Source organism: Notamacropus eugenii, chromosome 4 (assembly GCF_028372415.1).
Source record: "Notamacropus eugenii isolate mMacEug1 chromosome 4, mMacEug1.pri_v2, whole genome shotgun sequence".
NCBI lineage: Eukaryota > Metazoa > Chordata > Mammalia > Diprotodontia > Macropodidae > Notamacropus > Notamacropus eugenii.
In genome coordinates, this window is record NC_092875.1 from 40,511,843 (window position 1) to 40,531,481 (window position 19,639).

Sequence of the window (19,639 nt, forward strand, 5' to 3'; positions counted from 1 at the left end):
GTGACTTTTCTGTATGCCCAGCATTCAGTCTGTGCCTGGTACAAAGGAGGTATTTAATAAATGCCTCCTGACTACTGGCTGTTTGATGCCCTCCATCAAGGGAGAAGGCACCACTTGGTCAAGCGGTCTGGGCCACTCTGGAGCCATACGTCCAGCCTAACCTGCCTCTAGCCATGTCCACCCACCACTTTGGTTCTGACCTCAGGGCCCAAGATTCAGACTCAAGCTCCCCATCTCATTTGACATGCTCATACATTTAGAGAGAGGAGGGAGCTTCAAGGTCGTCCATCTAATCTAAGCCTCTAATTTTACAGAGGAGGAAACCGAGGTCAAGAGGGAAAATGGGCAGCGCATGGCCACCCATCCACTAAATGACAGAACTAGGATTGGAGCTCAGGCCACTTAACCCCAAATAACAAGCATTTTTGGCTGCTTCTCCTCCCTCTCCAAAAAGGGCGAACAAAGCCCTTGCAATCCCACACTGGCCTGTGCCCACAGATGATGCTGGCAGAGACCTCTACAGCTGAGCTAGCCCGTCCCTGCCTCTGAAAAGCAAAGGGACAAGTATGTTCCAGTCTCTAAACAGAGATCCCATCATGCCAAGATAAAGCATTGAGCTTAACTTCTGCCAAACACGAAATCTTGGTGCAGAGAGCCTTCTTGCCCAGCCTCGAGAGTGCAAAGTGAGAGGTTCCTGTGCCTTGGTTCACTGCAATCCCTGGAGCGGCCACCAGGAGGAAGTGAGCGGTCCTCAGAGTGGACAACCCTGGCCATGGGTGTGAGCAGTCTTACCTGGGCTTGCTTCTCTGGAGCCAGCAGTGAATAGAGGGGCAGGACGTGAAGGGGGAGGGAGGCATCTGGCTTCTCATCTGTAACAGAAAACAAACGAGCTGAGGTCAGGACAAAGGAGCGCGCTGGGAATCCCAACAGGTCTCAGGGTCCAGGTCCCAGAGACTGCATGCTGAAGACTATGGTTATTAATATCACTGTGAATATCAATTATGATTAAGACTATTATTTATTTATTGGCATTAATGATCAGCACTAATACTAATTACCATTAAGACTAATAACATTGGCCTTCAATAGAAAAGGACGTTCTCTGCTCAGCGACACGTCCACGAGGAGGCAGGGAGGCCTCTGGCCAAGGACCAGCACCAATGTGTCGACAACCGGGCGATTGTGTGGGTACTTGGGCTTCTGGCTCAGTCCTCCACAGGTCCACCCACGTGTGCCAGAGAGGCAGCCCTAGACTCTCAATGCCTCGAGGGAAGGGACTGTGAGAGGGACCAGGTTTCTCTTTGCTCAGCGTCAGCCTCGGCAATCAGTGTGGATGTTTCATGATGATTCTGGCATTAGGAGGAACAGAGCTAGGGGTGGTCCATCTAAAAGTGGCGGTGAGGGCTGAAGGACGAAGAGCTCTAACTGCATGTATGGGGATGCCACAGTAACAACTCCCAGTATTTACAGACATAGGTTTGCAAAGCACTGTGCGAACACTATCATATTTGATCCTTACAACAACAGTAGGTCTATTATTATCTCCATTTTACAGATGAGGGAAATCGAGGCACAGAAAGGTTAAATGACTAGGGGGACTTACCTAGGGCCATGCATCTAATAAGCAGCTGAGGCAGAATTTGAACTCGAGTTCTGAGTCCAGGCCCAGGAGCTCTAGCTACTAAACCATATTAAATGAAGGCTTGCAAATGAAATACTTTGTGGATCTTACCTCACCCCATGCTCACAATGATCTTGGGAGAGAGGGTGCTACTGCTGCCACTTTACTGATAAGAAAATCGACACTCAAAGAGGTTGTGTCGTTTCCCTAAGGTCACGTAGCTAAGAAGCGTCTGTGGAGGGGATTCTAACCCAGCTCCCTGCTGACCCACAGTCCGGAGCTCTAACTACCACAGCATACACAGACATAGGGAGCAGTGGAGAAACCAGCCCACTGTGGAGGCCAAGGGCATTTAGGGTTAGGACAGTAGGGCGACTGCCGAGGGGGATTTCAGAGAGAAAATCCTGTTTAGTTCAACCTTCTTCAGCTTCCCCATCTCCCAAGTCTAGGTCGAGATCAGATCCCACAACATCCTCTTCCTCATCCATTTCTGACTCCCTGTCTTCGTCCCCTTCATCCACAGGCATCACTGAGTAATTATCCAGATCAATTCTGGGCAGCGCCTAAGGGGAAGAGAGAGACCAATACCATTTGCTGTAAAAAGGTTTCTTAAGAGCCCTTCTCAGAATAAAGCTGTGAAATAACTGAAGCAAATGTTAACTCTCAGTTTGAGCAGATCTTAACCTGGGTCTGTGAACTTCCTTTTCTTTCTTTTTTTTTTTTAAACCAAACACATGTAGATAACTCTATTTCACCATAACTGGTTGCCTTCATCATCGGTCAATCAGACAATCACAAATGGACTTGGCTTCCAGCTTGGCCCTCCACAGGTCCACCCATCCACGCCAGGGAGGTTGCCCTAGACTCTGAACTTTTACTTTGTGCATTTAAAACCACGTTCTGAGAAGGGACCCATGGGCTTCACTAGATGCTGCCCAGGACACAGATGGAGAGCCTTCAAAATTAGAGCTAAAGATGGAATGTTCTTTCCTCACATAAATCTGTGGAGCCCAGGTTAAGAACCACAAAGCCTTGAATGTCTGTGTCTTCTCACCCTCAGCATCTGATACCCCCATGAGGCCCAAATACCTCCTCCAGGTAAAAAACTCCATGTGACTTTAAGGGTATGTGAGAATCTGCTGGACTTCCCATCATCTGCGGATAAAGGAAAGGCTTTCTCTTTCTAATGCCTTGCTGGCCTGGCAACCCTCTTATCCGTGAACTATCCACTTAAGGGAAGCCCAGACTGCTTTTGTCTCTGGCACAGACTGCAGAGGGCAGCTCTCACAGTTAGCAGACCAGAGGTGCTTCTCTACATATTAAGTATTAATGTCTTCTGCATTAGTGCTCGGCATGGAGGTGCCTACTGTTCCTCATGGTTGGGGACACTGGGGCACTCTTCAGCCAGCATCCTGCTCAGTGAAGGCACCCAGTCACTGGACTCCCACTGGCACGACAGGATCTGGAAAGTCTGGTCCTTACTTGGGAGGGAGAACGAACCTCCCAAGGGTCTGTCCTCCATGCCAGGGATGTTCAATGACCTGTTCCAAAAAGTAATAGGCTCATAAACGGTTTACAGGCTTTCCAAGCACTTAGATCTGATTTTCATTACAAACTAGAAATAATGACTGCACCTGGGAACGTGGCTTGCAGGACAGATCTGGGCAGGGGATTAAGACAGGGGCCTGTCCAGGGTTACAGATGGGAGCAGGTGCAGGATGTGTAGAGTCTGTGCATGTACTCATCCCTATCCCCATCAGGCATGATGTAAGCTCCTCGAAAACAAGGCCAACTTCAGGTGAATTTGAATTTCCAGTGCCTAACACATAGTAGCCCCTCAAGAGGATCAGAGAACTGGAGCTGGAGCCCCAGAGGCCAGTTAGACCAACTTCCTCCCATTTTACAGGTGAGGAAACTGAGGTCCACAAAGGTCAAGTGACTTGAACAAGGTCACAAAGGTATTAAGCATCAGAGGTGGGAGCTGAACCCTCTATGTTCAGAGTCTGAGCTTCTTCTACTGGACCATGTTGTTAGGTAAAATGAACTGAATTGAATGAAGCTGTTTTGGAAAGTGGTGCAAGCAGGAGGCTGTGAGCAGCACAGGGCAAGAGCCAGACCAAGCGCTTTGGCTTCTGGGGTGACCCCAGGCTGGGCGCTGGCAAAAGGGCCTGGGGTTCCATGAGTTAAGTCCAGGCCGAAGGCAGGCCAAGGCTCCTGGCCAAGGTGAGGAGAAAGTCCCAGGACAGGTCTTGGTTTCTATGCTCGAGAAAGGTTTCCCCACAAGGCTGCACAGGCAGGGCAAGGGCACAGAGAAGTGGGGGCACCAAGGAGGCACAGCCCAGGTCCCACCCTGACCACCTCCAGAGCTGCTGACATACCGCAGGAGCCTTCTTGCCTCGCGACTTCTTGAATTTTCTCATCTCTTCCACAGAATCCTCCTTTTCTTCCATTCCTTAAAAAAAGAAAAGGAAAAAAAAGTGAGCCTGAACTCCATTCTTGAGTGCAATCTTCAATTACCTAGGCAGCCTTTCACACCCATTCCCACCCCCTACCCAGCCTTGGTCATGGTGGCCCTGGAGGCACGGGCTGGGAACAAATGCCCTGCTTCCCAACATCCACTGTGGCCCATACCAATACCCCAACAGGCACCTGAGGCAGAGCTGCTCTCTCCTCCCTACTTCCCAGCAGCTGGCATACCTCTAGTGCTGCCTCTATGGCAAGGGAAGGCCCTCCGAAGTCTTCGGCAGAGAGAGTGCACCTCGGCCTGCCCCGTCAGGAATACCAAAATACCTCCTAGAGAAAAAAAGACTAGGAGCTAATGATCTCAAAATCCAAAGGTCACAACATGTGAGCTCAGCTGGTGCCAGGTAAGGAGGCCCAGGAGCCCAGCTGGACCAGAGTACTGCAGAGTACTCTGGTTTTTCCAAAGCACTTTTACCCCCATAGCTTCGTGGCTGAAGAGAACATTCTGGGGGGGGGGGGGGGGGGGAAGGGGAGGAACGATAAGCCACAAAGGCTCACGTACCTGAAAGGCTTCACCCAGACTCTGTTTGGCCAAAGAGGACATAACAAGAGGCCACAGAGGGAAGGGGCACAGAGGCAAATGGAAGTCTGACACAGCAGGGGTGCGCCAGATCAGAGGGCGCAACTCCCCCTCACTAGAGGTCTCTTGTTTCTATTTTTTAAGGCAATTGGGATTAGTGACTTGCCTAGCGTCACACAGCTATTAAGTGTGAAGTATCTGAGGCTGGATGTGAACTCAGGTCCTCCTGACTATCCTCTGTGTCACCCGGCTGCTACCCTTCTAGAAGGGAATTCTTACTCAGGTATGCTCTGAGGTTCTGTGATCATCTAGAATATAGACATCTAGAATCTAGATATCTAGAATATACACATAGAATATGTACCATCACCCCATTTTACAGAGGAGAAAAGTGTGGTGCAGGGAAAGGCATTCTGTGATTAAGGGAATGGAAGGTAAGTGACATGCCTGGAGTCACACGGTCACCTGATGACCAAACCACCCTCCCCGGCCCCTCTCTACAGCAATAGCTTCAAAAGACAGTGAAGCAGCTGTGCAGGCTGCCTCGTGGGCTGGTGGCCTCACCGGCTGGTGGCCTCACCTGGAGGTAACATTCGGTGGATCTTACAGACTTTCCGGAAGCACTCACTGCTGTAGTCATGAAGTGGTGTCCTCTTGTTAAAGTGGACAGTCACAGGGAACTGCCTGGCATCCACCTATCAACAAGCAGCAGGCATGAAGGGGGCACAGACCAACGTGGCAGGGCAGCATCAAGAGGGATCAGTCTCCAAGCAGGAGCTCCACAGCTACTTGGGGGCATCCTTGTACAGGGTAGGGCGGGCAAGCTCTGAGGTCCCTGTCTTCTCCAAGACAATAATGTGGGTGGCAATGCATGTTTCTCTGGGCTTTCAATTTACTACCAAGGAAAGGTCATAGAACACAGATATTTGAACTGAAAGGACCTTAAAGGTCAACATGGTAGAGTCCCTCATTTTACAGTGGAGAAACTGAGGCCCAGAGAAGGTGGGCCTAAGTGTCTTGCCCAGGGTCAGCCAGTAACCAAATGCAAACAAAGCCCTGTTTTTCTTGGATGGTCAGAGTGGAATGTTCCTGGGGGCTCCAGCCCAAGGCTCTCCCCTGCTTCCTTCCCAGACAGAACCAGCCCCTAGAGCAGGGTCTACCATAGGTACTGGCACAGCAGGGAGGTGGCTTACCTTTACAACAGGGGGAGGCACCGAGAAGAGCCGGGAGTTCTGGGTGAAGTCCTCCACGCGGAGAGTGGCTGACATGATAAGCAGTTTCAGGGGCTGCTGCTTCTGCAGAGACACATACCCACCACTGTCACACTGGGGCTAGCACCAGGGTACATGGCTGAGTGAGCGAGGGAGGCCCCACACAGGCTTTGGGAAGCTGGTCCTCATTATACAACTCAGTCAATGTTTACAGGGTCCATGGAAGGCGCATAGGGGCTGGACCAGCGACTTCACTGGTGTGAGGAAGTTGTAGATGAGGAAACTTTCAACCAATGAAGGTTAGCACTTCCCCTGCAATTTATAGCCTTAGAGAGCACAGAGAGGTGAAGTAATTTTCCCAGAATCACACAGGCAGAATGGGTCAGTGGCAAGACTGGAACCCAGGATTTTAGGGACAGACAACCAAGGGCTGAGTTTTGTTCTAACTACTAGCAGACGTCTCTTGGATAGGCAGTCACTGTCATGCCACCAAGACCAGAGACCAAGCCCCTCCGACTCAAGAACTCTAGGGCCCAACGTCCTGATTAGGGAGGACCTGATGGGGCCTCCAGCTCAGACTCAGCTGCGCTACACTCTCTTCCCTGGCCAGATTCCTTCTAAGCAATCAGCCATATTCCTCAAGTTCTCCCCTTCCACACCACCGCCCCATTCTGGAAACAAAATGAAAAGAAAGCCCCAATGACTTCCCAAATGGAAAGACCCCCTCCCTACCCAGCCATCACTTCCCTCTAGGGTCTGTGCCCCTTAGCATGTAAACTCCTTAGGAATAAAGAGTATAGGAAGCTGTACTTGAACTGATGGAAAGTGAAGTACCAGGTCAGCAGAACCAGGAAAGCAACAATGGATATGGAACGAATCATGCGCACAAAATAAACAAGACTAGGAAATACAAAATGAAAAAGAACCAGCTTGGTCCCAAATAAGAGACATGAGCAGAGCCCCCCCCCACCCGAGGCTCCTCTGCAGAGGGGTGGCCCCCACTCCCAGATGTGAACACTGGATGTGGCACAATGTGTTGATGAATTTCTCTCACTCTCTCTTAAAAATTGTTTATTACAAAGAATGGCTCTTTCAACTCCAAAAGAGTCATGTCTATCCACACAGAGAAAGAACTAAGGAGTCTGAATGTGGATGGAAGCAGACTCCTTGCTCTCCTTTTCTTTTCCTGTTTTATTTTGTTTCTTCTTTCTCATGGTTCCTCCCATTGGACTGAATTCTTCTTTATATCATGACTAATGTGAAAATACGTTTAATATGAATGCGTAAGTGGAGCCTATATCAGACTACATGCCACCGTGGGGAGGGGGAGAAAATGTGAAACTCAAAATCTTACGGAAGTAAATGTGGAAAATTAAAGATAAATTAATTCAAGAAAAAAAAATAAGGAATGGCTATATTAGGAAAAGGAGAACTAATTAATGTGAAAACAAAACAAATAAACAAAAACCTGTATTTTCAAAATAGTATAAGCTTCTTGAGGGCAAGGGCTGTTTTTGCTTCTCTATCTGCAACCCTAACCCTTAGCATAAAGCTTGGCATACAGTGACTGCTCAATAGTTACCTTGTAATGCATGCATCTAGAAATAGTTTAGCAAATCCAGATGCTCCCAAGTCCCCACAGGGATTCCAACCAATGCTGTAGCTGTGGAAGTCAGCTACAACAGTTTCCTCCCCTTTTAATGAAATTTATAAGGGAAGAAAGCAGCATGGCTACCAAGCTCTCTCCTCCACTGCCCAGCAGCCCTTGCCTTCTCAGGCTTCTGTGCACCACAAAGCAGTCAACAGGGGAACAAGTGGGAGTCCTGCTAGGCCAGAGAATGTGGCTCAATTACACAGCAACTGCTGAGCTCCAGTGGTTCAGGACCAGGCATCCCTGCCCATTGCTGAAATCAGAAACTCACACCCTGAACAAAGGGACCTGAATGTGTTGGGGGAAAGCCATCGCCCGCCTCCAACTAACCATCAGGACGGAGGGCCCCAGGCAGGGCTCTGTCCACAGGGGCCCTTGAGAAAGGCTGCCTAAAGCCAATGGACGCAAGAGAGTCAAGAGAAAGCAGAGCAACACACACCCAACATGGAGACAGTGCCTGAAGAAGTCAGTCATCACCGTCAGGAAAGAGAAAACCCAAACCACACCTGAGGAGCCAGGGAGAGGCCACAGCTCCCCCTTCAGTCAGGTGGACGCAGCTTACAGAGATGCTCTTGTAGGGGACTGTGTTTCTTATTTTCTCTGTCTGTACATTTTCTACGGATGATTACTAGGTTTTCATAAACATGGATCTTAACTAAAGTACTTCCATTCTCTTGGGTGGAGATGAGGGGGTATACAGGAAACAAAGGTTGCAAGCATTGTCGGCTGGTTTTGTTTCAACTGTTTTTCTTTGTCACAAAGAAACGTGAGAATGAGGGAAAGGAGCAGGGGCAGGAGAGCTACCTGATACCAGGCAACAGACCAAAGTCACTGAGAATTCTTTTAAAGATTTCTTCTGGAGTCGGCAGACCTGGGTTCTAATTTTGCCTGAATACTCCTTGCACCTCAGTTTTCTTTTCTGTAAAATAAAGTCCCTTCCAGCTTCTGGAACTAGAACGGCAGCCCTGCATAACGAACATGATGGTGTTAGACTTAAAGGCAAGAAAATCTGGGTTTGAATCCCACTTCATACACTAGGCAAGTCACTTACACCAATGGGCCTATTTCCTCCATAAAATGAAGGGGGAATCCAATGGTCTGCAAGGTTTCCCAGCTCCAAATGGAAGAGTCCGTGATCTGTGACTGCAGGTAAAGTGATTTATCCAGGGTCACACAGTCTGGGTGGGCCAGATATAGCATATGAACCTAGGTCTTCCTTACACTTGAGGCCAACTCTTTAACTCACTATGCAATGCTGTTTATCAAATGAAATCTTGCATTAAAAAACCAAACCAAAGCTGGTAGCTGTGAGTAAAGTGCTGGGTGAGCTCTGAAGCGCCATTATCACCATGTTCCTTAGGAAGGAAGCCCTCAGAAAGCCCCAGGAGAAGAGCCCCTAGGACCAGCACCTCCTCCCCTGCACCCTGTCCTGGCACTCATACCTTTGCCCGAAGAGACACGATTCGAGACAAGAGGCCAATCAGAATGTCCGTGTAGACGCTTCTCTCGTGGGCCTCATCAATGATAACCACTTTGTACTTGGAGAGTAAGAAATCCTGGAAAAGAAACAGAAGACAAAACAGTCAAGGGTGCATGAGATCTGTAGGCAGGGAGGCCCTGTCCCAATGGCCCTGATGCCATCTTCCAAGCTCAGCGACAGGCCACTGTGCCATACCTGGCTGATCACTTATCAACCAATCAATCAACAAGCATTTATTAACCATTTACTATGTATCAGGTTGAAGCTAAGTGGTTCAGTGGATAGAGCGCTGGACTTGGAGTCAGGAAGACCTGAGTTTAAATCCTGCCTCAGACACTCACTAGCTGTGTCACTAGTCACTTGTGGGCAAGCCACTTGACCTCTGTTTTCCTTAATTCACTAGAGAAGGAAATGGCAAACCACTCCAGGATCTTTACCAAGAAAACCCTATGGATAGCACTGAAGTGCCATGGCTCATGGGATCACCAAGAATTGGACACAACTGAAAGACTGAACAACAAATGTGCCCAGTACTGCACGCGTGGTGGGTTATAAGCAATTTTAAGCTTTCACCAGCTTCAACCAAGCTACAAAAGTGTGAGGATTAAAATTTACTGGAAAAAAGTCTTGATTTTGAAAATAAACTGATAATAAATATCTGAAATGAAAACAGCACCTTCTCAAAGGGTGTATGTTCTGCCCTGGGGTCAGATCCCACCTCCGACAATAGCTGTGTGACCCTGCGCAAGGAGCCTCTGAGAGGCTCAGTTTCATCCTCCATGAAACAAGGGAACTGGACATGAAGGCCTCTCTGGTCCTTCCCATGATTCTATGACCTACGTGTGAAATAGAAAGGATCTTCCCATTTGTACAGAGAAAAATGGAGACGCAATATGTACGGACAAGCCTTGCACTGACATCATTCTAGTGGGAGGGCAGTCCTGGAGATGGGGCTCAAGCCCAGGCCTCCAAGCCAGCCTCTTCACCTGAAATCCATCCTACCTTTCACAGGGTGAAATGCCCATGGGGAAGCCCAGGCCTCCCACTCTGCTGAGGACACAGAGTTCAGATAGAGCTATCCCAGGTGGTCTGCCTCTCCCCACGCCCCTGCACCTGATATTAATAACACTGATTTTAAAACATGGCCATTTCTATAGCACTCTGAAGTTTCTGAAGTGCTTCATATCCAATGTTTCTCATCTGGGCTTCACAACCGCAGGAGGTCGGTAATATGGGTATTAGTATCCCCATTTTACAGATTAGGAAACTGGAGTTCAGAGAGAGGTCGAGTGGTTTGCTCAGCATCACACACATAGTACCGTAAGGGCTGGAGATGCAGTTTGAACCCCAGGGTTCCTCATGTCCCTGCTATGCCCTTGGTGGTCTAGGTTAAGGCCAGGATGAAGGGTTATAGGACTGGATCCTGATGGCAGACAATAGCTTTCAATACAATGGTAAGACATCCATGCCTGGAACCTGGTGCTCAGAATGGAGGAGGCAGCCAGAACCTCAGCCAAGCCCATACTCATGCCTCCAAACCCAACCTGGGCTCTGGAACCCAGGAAAAACCTCATGTCAAAGAACTCTGTAGCCACACAACCATGCTAGGAGCTATCAGTCACTCATGATCCCAGAAAAGATACATTTTGTCTAAAGGGAGAAGAGTAACACCTTCTCTTTGAAAGAATTCCCATGGGCAGCAACCAAGAGGCATCTTCTTGGGTACAATACCCACTCCCAAGCAATTCCTCCTCCCCATACATAGTTCTCTTCTTAGAATTTCAACAATTCAATTTAATAAGCATTAATTAAATGTCTAATGTGTGCTGAGCACTGCTTTTGGCATGGGCAGCATAAAGACAAAGAACCCCAACATTCCCCACCCCCTGGAAGCTTAGATTCTACCAGGAGGAGACAATATGTACACCAGGAGAGAACTCTGTGAAGCTCAAAGCACTCTAGAAATGTGAATGATCAGCCACACCAGGAGACAGAATGCATGGTAAGCAGCCTACCTTCTGGATCTCCCGGAGTAAGACTCCATCAGTCATGAACTTGATCTGGGTATCCTCAGTCACATTCCCTTCATATCGGATTTGGTAGGAAACCACCCTGTGTGGAAAACATCTGTACTCACTGTTCAGCAGATGCCACTGGGCAATCACAGTTCCCAAAGAACCAGCCAGAGACCAGGGGGAAGGTGTACCCCAAGTCCCAAGTCAGAGAGGGTCTTTAGCTCATGGCCAGCTGGATAGCCCAGGAGGCCGCTCAGCTCCTCTGAGCCTCACTCAAAAATCCTCTCCAAGGAGCCCGAGGTCATCTCCTAACAATCCCTGCTTCTTTTCTCCCTTCCATGTTACTTTATCATTTTCTCTAGCTTCAGCATGCCTGTCCCATGTCTCCCCCAATAGTGTCCACCTTTTGAGGGCAGGCTCCCTCTTGGCTATGTATCTTCAGGCAAAGGCTGAAATCCCACTGGGTGGATGTGTTGTGATGGGGATGGGTTCGCAGGACCCAGGCAATTCTGAAATTCTGGAAGTGGCTTCTGCTTGAAGTCTTCCAATAAGGAAGAATTCACTTCAATTCGTTACAAGTTTTTTCTTGTTATCAAGTCCAAATACTTGGACCCCTCTCCCCTGGTTCTGGCTTCGTGGTACACAAAGTCTGTCACAGGACATCCTGAGAAGCCCCCAGCCCCCTCCCCATCCTGCCTCCTTCCCTTCTCTTGGCCCCAATCTTTGTTAGCCATTCACCATTTGGTTGCCATTCTCCAGAGGCATGCTAGCTCAACTATGACTTTTCTAAACTGTGGACCCAAATCCAGAGGCCATCGTCATGATGTGGCTTGAGGGTCTGGTAGACTCTTGCCTCCTTGTCCCAAGCTGTTGTGCCTCGGTTCATGCAGCCCAACATTCCACTAGATTTTCTGGCTGCTACATGACTCACTGGGGCATCTTAGCATGCTACAGGCTGGGCTATGGACTTCTGTGACTCCTGCCAGGGGCCTAGCCCAGTGCTAAGCCTGGAGAAGTGCGAGATCACTGTTCTAATGAAGGCTGTGTTAATGCTACATGAACTTAGGCCATGAACTAGAGACAGCTTCCTAACTTTTCTCATGACAGACTCAAGCTCTGATCTCTATCCATCCACTCCCCAGACTCTAGTTTAATGCTCCTACAAGGCCAGGAAGAAGCCATGCTTTCACTCTCACCTTTGGGAAAGGTTCATCTCCTTGGCCACCCGCTGGGACATGGCCACGGCAGCCACTCGGCGAGGCTCAGTGATCCCGATGAGGCCTTCACTGCTCAGTGAAGGGGAAAGAATTAGTTCTAAGCTGGTGGCTCCTCTTCAACAAAAACAGCAAGTATGCCACAAATGCTGTAACACACAGTCTCTCCATTAACCACATGTGGCATAGCTATGGCAAATGAGAGACCCCAAGGGGCTTTCTTTGCCTCCCAATCAATCAAGAAACAAGCATTTACTAAATGCCAACTATATGCCAGGCACTGGAGATACAGAAACAAAAATGACAGGTCCCTGTCCTCAAAAAGTATACATTGTGGCAGGAGAGTCAGCATATACCCCTCCCCTCTCCAGACTGGCACGTGACTACAGAATGAAAACCTAGTTTATCATTAGCCCAACCAAGACAGAATTAAGGGACAAGTGGTTGCATTAAAGGAGGATGTATTCTAGAGTTACGGATGATCTACGCCTTATTCTTTTTTGTTAGCACAGATAACCTAGAGTAGATTATATGAAAAAGTCACGGCCTAAGACATCCACTGGAAAAAAGGATTTGCTCCATTCAATTCATTGCAAGATGCAATTATTAAGTGCCTACTGTGTGCCAAGCACTGAGCAAGGTGCTAGGAATACAAAGACAAAACCATCCCCCTGCCCTCAAGAAGCTCATTCTGCTGGAAGACGGTATTTTAGTTTCTACATCTTCAGCATGAGAACACTTAATAAGTGCTTGTTCTACTGACCAAACCTGGCCCCAAAGGGATGAGAAGTGAGGGACCAGGGGTGTGGAATACTGCATATAATGTCAGATTTTGTGATATACTGGATTAGTTCTGCAGAACTATTTTTTTCTTCCCCTTTAAGAAAACAACACGATCATAAAGGACAACAAGGCCCCCCAGGAGGAGGAGGGGAGAGGAATATGGAGAGAAGAAAAGGAGATGTGAAAACAAAGAACAAGAAAAACTTATTTAAAATCTGAATTTTTTTATATCAGAGTCTTTCATTTTGTCTAATCATGCTACAACAACATTCATTTATGAATCCCATATGGTGCTAAATGATAAATACAGGAAAAGGCAGAAGACTCTGCCCTCGAGGAGCTCCCATTCTGATGGGAGCTACAGACGCCCCTCATTATACAGCAGCTCAGTAGTAGCTGAGGCAGCCAGGGCACCGCTGGGTAGAGCACTAGGCCTAAGTCAGGAAGACCTGGGAAAGTCACCTTGCTTCTGCCTGCCTCAGTTTACCCATCTCTAAAATAGGGATGATAATAATTGCGCCCCCTCCCAGGGTTGTTGTGAGGATCAAATGACATAATAATTAGAAAGTGCTAATTTCCACTCCCTCCAACATGACACCATTTCTGAGTCAGGACACAAGTTCTGTAGAAGTTATGACAATGGTGCTTCTTTGAAATCTCTAATGATCTACAGGAACCCTCCCTGCACAGACACAGGTTATCCTGTCCCATCTATGCCTTGGTAAAGGGTCTTCATAAGCTTGGGTGGCCAGAAGACTTCATCCTGGGAAAGCCCCCTGTGGAGATGTGAGCCTCTCTGAACTTCCTAGGTGACCTTTAGACACAACTAGAAGGCTAGGCCTGTCCTCTACATCTTTCTAGCTGGGTAGGACCTCCCAGATTCACTCATCCACGGAGCAGTCCTTGAGAACCTGGTGCCCCTCCACGCCAGGAGAAGGCATGAGCAGATGGTGCCAGGTGTGAGTGTTGAGGCTACCCATACTTACTCTGCAGTGGGCATCAAGCAGCCACCACTGCCATGATGCACTTCTCCTGTAGCAAGGACCCAGAAAGCTGGGATATACAGGTCCCACCTGGGAACAAATCCTCTTTGTGTGAATGTATCTACAAAGCCTTGAAAAGACAGAATGTGGCTCCGGGAACAGCTTCTAACGGTAACACTGGAGCCCAAGAAGCCAGGGAGGGGGAAGTTCTGTAAGAATGTCATCTGGCACATACCTGCTACACCCAGCTTCATACAGAAACTGGGGCACCTGGGTGGTCTTCCCGCTCCCTGTCTCCCCACATATGATGACAGTGGGGTTCTCAGCAACAGCCTCCATGATCACTTGCTCTTCTGAAAGGATGGGGAGCTTGAGCCGGGCTTCCTGCCAAAGAAACAGCATCAAGATCAGGAGATTCACAAGGCTCATGAAGGACCAATATGGAGCTGGAAGGACTCTCAGGGGTCACTAGGTCTACCTCCCAGGCCCACTTTGAAGATGAGGAAACCAAGGCACATGAATATCACAGGATCCTACATCTATACCAGGGAGAGCTTTAGAAGCAGTGAGTCAACCCCCTCATTTGACAGATGAGGAAACAGGCCCGGAGAAACTGACATTCCTTCAGGATCTGAGGTCTTCCTGATTCCATGTTCCCTTGCCTACTCACTATGGCACACTGTCTCCTCCTCTAGGCTTTCCTCCTGTGCAAGGGCTGGGTACACAATATGCCAGCATCCTCCCCCAACAGAGGTTCCCCAAAGTAGGACCCAAACTGTAAAGGCAGGCCCCCATTTTAAGAAAAGACACACCAAGTTGCTGAATTTGAATGTGTAAAGCAGACAAATCAAAGGACCATCCTTTGTGTTGAGGAAGAATGCTTTAACCTGTAAACAGGGACACCACCGTCAGGCAGGTAAGAGATCGGAGTGTACTGGCTTTGGAAGCGCAGGACCTGAATTAAAATCCTGCCTCTGTCATGCGCTTCCCCTCTCAGAGGCCCAGTTTCTTTACATATTAAATGAAGGTGTTGGCATGAATGACCTCTACCTTCCTTGACCTTAGGGATATAATATTAGAAGCTAGGGCCAAAGATCAATCAGAAACCGAGAGTTGTTCTGAAATTACAGATGTAAATGAGAAAATGAGATCTACTCTGCAAAAATGCTATTTTCTTTCTTTACTGATTTTCCAGAATGTCACCATTTTTTCCCTTCAAAATAAAGCAAGACTACTAGCCATCCACTCTAGGAATTCCAGGGCATTGGCCTTGATATTTCTGTTACTGGTCACCTCAGTGACTAGTTGGAGACAATAACAGGATTTCAGAATTGGAAGGAACCTGGTCATCCATCTAATTCAAATTCAACCCATTCTGGATAAATGATTTGGACGAAAGGGTGATATCATAAGTAAGTGAGGAAGCAGGGAAAAATTTACCTCTCAGATTTATGGATGAGAGAAGAATTTATGACCAGATGAGATTGAGAAAATCACATAAAGCAAAATGGATAATTTTGATTATGTGAAATTAAACAGGTTTTGTACAAACAAAACCAATGCAGCCAAAATTAGAAAGAAAGTAGAAAAATGGAAAATTTTTTACAGAAAACTTCTCTGATAAAGGCCTCACTTTTCAAATATAGGGAAGAGAGCCAAATTTATAAAAATAAGAGTCATTCACCAAGGGCTAACAAACAGGTCAAAGGATATGAAGAAGCGGTTTTCAGAAGAAAAAAATTAAAGCTATCAATAGTCACATGAAAAAATGTTCTAAATCACTGATCAGAGAAATGCAAATTAAAACAATTCTGAGGTACTACTCCACACCTGTCAGATTGGCTAACATGACAGAAAAGGAAAATAATACATGCTAGAAGGGGTATGGAAAAAGAGGGAGACTAATGGATTGTTGGTAGAACTGTGAATTTCACCATTCTGACCATTCTGGAGAACAATTTGGAACTATGTCCATAGGGCTATAAAACTCTGCAAATCCTTTGACCCAGAAATACCACTACTAGGTCTCTAATACAAAGAAATCTAAGAAAAGGATCTATTTGAACAAAAATATTTATAGCAGCTACAAATGGTGGCAAAAAATTATAAATTAAGGGGATGACCAAAATGAGAAATGGCCGAACAAGTTGTGGTCTAAGATCGTGATGGAATATTGTGGTGCTAAAAGAAACGATGAGGGGGATGGTTTCAGGAAAACCTAGGAAGACTTATATGAACTAATACAAAGTGAAGTGAACAGAAACACAAGATCACTGCTTACAGTTACAGTAGCACTGTAATGATGACAACTCCAAAAGACTTAGCTATTCTGATCAAGAAAATGATTAAAGACAATTCCAACAGATATATTATGAAAAATACTTCAGAGGGAGAACTGATGGAGTCTGAGTGCAGATTTTTTCTTTGTTTTTTTTTGCAACATGACTAACATGGAAATATTTTACATGACTTCACATGTATGACTAATACCATATTGCTTCCTTTCTCGACAGGTAAGAGAAGGGTGTGAGGGAAGGAAAGAATTTGGAATTCAAAATTTTAAAAAATGAATGTTAAAAAATTTTTTTAATGTAATTGGCAAGTATTTAACAAAATATATTTTTTAAAAGAAGAGTTTAAAAAATTCAACCCATTCCTCTGTAACATACCCACCAGAGGGTATCCCCATTAAATTTTATCTCATTAGATTCCTGGGGTACATTAAGGGCCAAGAAGAACTAAGGTTCCCAGGGGAAAAGAAAGGGAGCGGTACTGTGAACAAAGGTGAGATCAGGACCAAGACCAAGAACAGCAGAGAGAGAGAGAACGGGACAGGGAGCAGGACCGAGAGAAAGAGCAGGATCGAGAAAGAGAGCAGGATCAGGAAAGAGAAGAGAAGCCACACAGCTAATCTGAGAAACCCAAAGTGGATGATGAGCCCATCGCCACTGACAAAAGTCCTGCATCCGTCAAGGAGTCGATTAAGTCCATCAATGAAAAGTTCGCTGGTTGCAAAGGTGGCGAATCAGTGAAGAAACAAGAAGCAGCATCTGGGAGATTTCTTTGGCATGAACACCAGTTATGTAGAGTGTCGTCCAGCCACGATGGATGACATGGCTGTGGACAGTGATGAGGAGGTGGATTACAGCAAAAGGCACCAGGGTAACAAGAAAAGATCGTTGGGTCAATGGAAGAATATAGAGAGTGTATGGACAACAAAGAGGCTTTGCCCAAAGCTGTGTTCCAGGATGACATCAAAATGTGTCAGAAGATCATAAAACTAGATGTTTCAAAGAAACAAATGACAAGGCAGAGCCTGACCGACAGTGGGAAAAGATCAGTGCAATTACTGAGAAAAGGAAGAAAATGGAGGCTGATGGGGTTGAGGTCAAAAGACTGAAACATTAGTCTAGAACTCCGATTCCTGTTAGATTTTATCTGGCTATTTCTCAACTTACTTTCCCTCTGAACTTTCTGTAGAGAGGTTGCAGTGTCAGTGTGTATGTGTGCATGAAACAGCATTTTCTAACTATTAAAACCCATGATAACTAAAAGAGAAAAAAAAAAGAGGGGCCCAATTTCTAGGAGGTGATGATCCATTTTCACTTCACACGATCAGACTGCATCTACAGTCTTGTATTTAGTTCTGGGCACTCCATTTCAGAAAAGACATTGATAAGCTGCAGTTCCAACGAGAACAACCCGTATGGCAAAGGGGACTTAGTTTAGGCCATGGAAAGCAGTGGGATGTGAAAAGGAAGAAGAGAGAGCTCAGGGGGAACATGACAGCTTTTTTCAATCATCTGAAATTCTGTCATTTGAGATATAGGTTGGTCTTGGTCTTCCAAGAGTGATTATCTCCAGTTTATAGATTGTGTATACATATCATGCATCTACCTAGTTTGCACATAATTGGGAGCATGTGGTCTCCTTTACACTGTGATCTCCTAGAGAGCAGGGACTATTTTTTTGCTTCTCTTTATGCCCCCAGGGCTTAGCACAGTGCTTGATATTTAGTAGGTATTCGATATATGTTTACTGATTCCTCTTTGGCCCCAGAGGTAAGATGCAAGAGTGACAGATGACGGCTGTACAAGGCAGATTTTGCTTGACATCAAGAAAAACTGAACAATCCCAAAGTAGAACGCATTGCCTCGCGCTACTCTGGATGACTCCTCCCTGGTTATGACATAGTAGAGATGCTTTTCTAGGGAAGGGTTGGACTAGGTCCCTTCTATAACAGAATTTCTGGAGCTCTAGGAGCTTGCTGTGACACTCACTAGCTGGCTGACTATCAATAGATCCTTTCATCTCTGAAGCTACTGCTGTGGCATAAAATAAGGAAAATAAAATATTGAGGTACTCAAAATGAGATGGCCCATGTAAGGACTTTACAGAATTTAATGTGCTCTATCAATGCCATATGACATCATTACCAATACTCTTTAGTTTTTGTCAGTATTGTGCACTACCTGGGAAAGGTCCCGTTCCTTCAGCACAAATGCTGACTGGATGGGAGGAAGAGACTTAGTTCTGTCAGGGAACCCTCTCATGGAATTCTTGTGGATTCTGGGGAAGTGACAAAGCAGAAGCCTCATGGGAAGAATCTAGATTTGGCCACAAAAGGCAACCTAATGCACCTCTGCTTTCTTGTTTCTAGACAGTGGTACACGGCTCCTCTCCTTTCCCCATAGAGGTATGTTCTCTAGGAGTGTACTAGCTCTGATTGCCAACAGTCACTTATTAAGGGTCTCCACGTGGGCCCTCAATAAATGTCAGTCACTTAGAGGCCTAGGGAGAGCTGACTGAACCTGAGAGTCAGAAAGACTTGAGCTTGAATCTGCCTGGGATACTCATAGCTGCTGACCATGGGCAAGGCCTCAGTTTCCTCATCTGTAAAAAATGATAAGCAGCACCTGCTCTACAGAGTGGCTGTGAAGATCAGAAGAGCTAATGTGTGAAGGGCTTTGCAAATCTTCCAGTGCCATATAAACCAACATCATAACCATCACTGAGATGGTTTCCAAGCAGGATCACAGCATTTGGTTTGACAATGACCTTTAAGATCATCTCATCCAATGTGTTCATTTTAGAGCAGAAGCCAGAAATGAGCAGAGACCAACCTGGATCTCAGGAGAGCGGTCCACTGGGATGAAAATGGCTGGCTTTGCAGATGGCGCCTGGGAAGTGGGGGGAGCAGGTGCCAGCGTGGGGGTCAGCAGGTGGCCAGAGGGAGAGCTCTCGTCCTTGGCAACAGGCTCAATAGGATTCACAGTCACGGTCATCTCTGTCACTGCTCCAACCTCAACCGGTGCTGGGACTTCCAAGTCCTCAGCCTCACTCCCTGTCTCAGCCTCACTGGAGGACTCGGACTCCTCCTCTGACGGCTGCCTTCGTCTTTTTTTGTGAGCACCACTGAGGCTGCTAATCTTCTCCGGACCCCCAGGTCCAGCCTCTTCTGTCTTCCTAGAGGGGCAGGCAGATAAATCACAGGGATTACAGAGTACAGCCAGGTGGATTCAAGTCAAAGAGCACTGAATTCGAAACTTGCCTTAGAAAATACTTAGCTATGTGGTTAACATACTGTGGTTCTCTAGTGTGAAAGGCAGGGACTCGCCCTGCAGCTACATGATCAGGG

General features: G+C 46.9%; 1 protein-coding gene across 2 annotated transcripts in view; it reads right to left on the bottom strand.

Moving 5' to 3' along the window:
* Positions 1-19,639, bottom strand: part of DHX37 (DEAH-box helicase 37) — a 42,125-nt gene that overhangs the window by 16,870 nt on the left and 5,616 nt on the right. For both annotated transcript variants that reach the window (XM_072600709.1, XM_072600710.1), the window contains exons 4-14: positions 19,125-19,467; positions 14,237-14,385; positions 12,218-12,307; positions 11,022-11,118; positions 8,969-9,082; positions 5,858-5,959; positions 5,245-5,359; positions 4,319-4,414; positions 4,000-4,073; positions 2,040-2,184; positions 793-869 (exon numbers count right to left, since the gene is read on the bottom strand). In XM_072600709.1, coding sequence (XP_072456810.1) covers positions 793-869; positions 2,040-2,184; positions 4,000-4,073; positions 4,319-4,414; positions 5,245-5,359; positions 5,858-5,959; positions 8,969-9,082; positions 11,022-11,118; positions 12,218-12,307; positions 14,237-14,385; positions 19,125-19,467 — 1,402 coding nt within the window. The remainder of the gene's footprint in view (positions 1-792; positions 870-2,039; positions 2,185-3,999; positions 4,074-4,318; positions 4,415-5,244; positions 5,360-5,857; positions 5,960-8,968; positions 9,083-11,021; positions 11,119-12,217; positions 12,308-14,236; positions 14,386-19,124; positions 19,468-19,639) is intronic.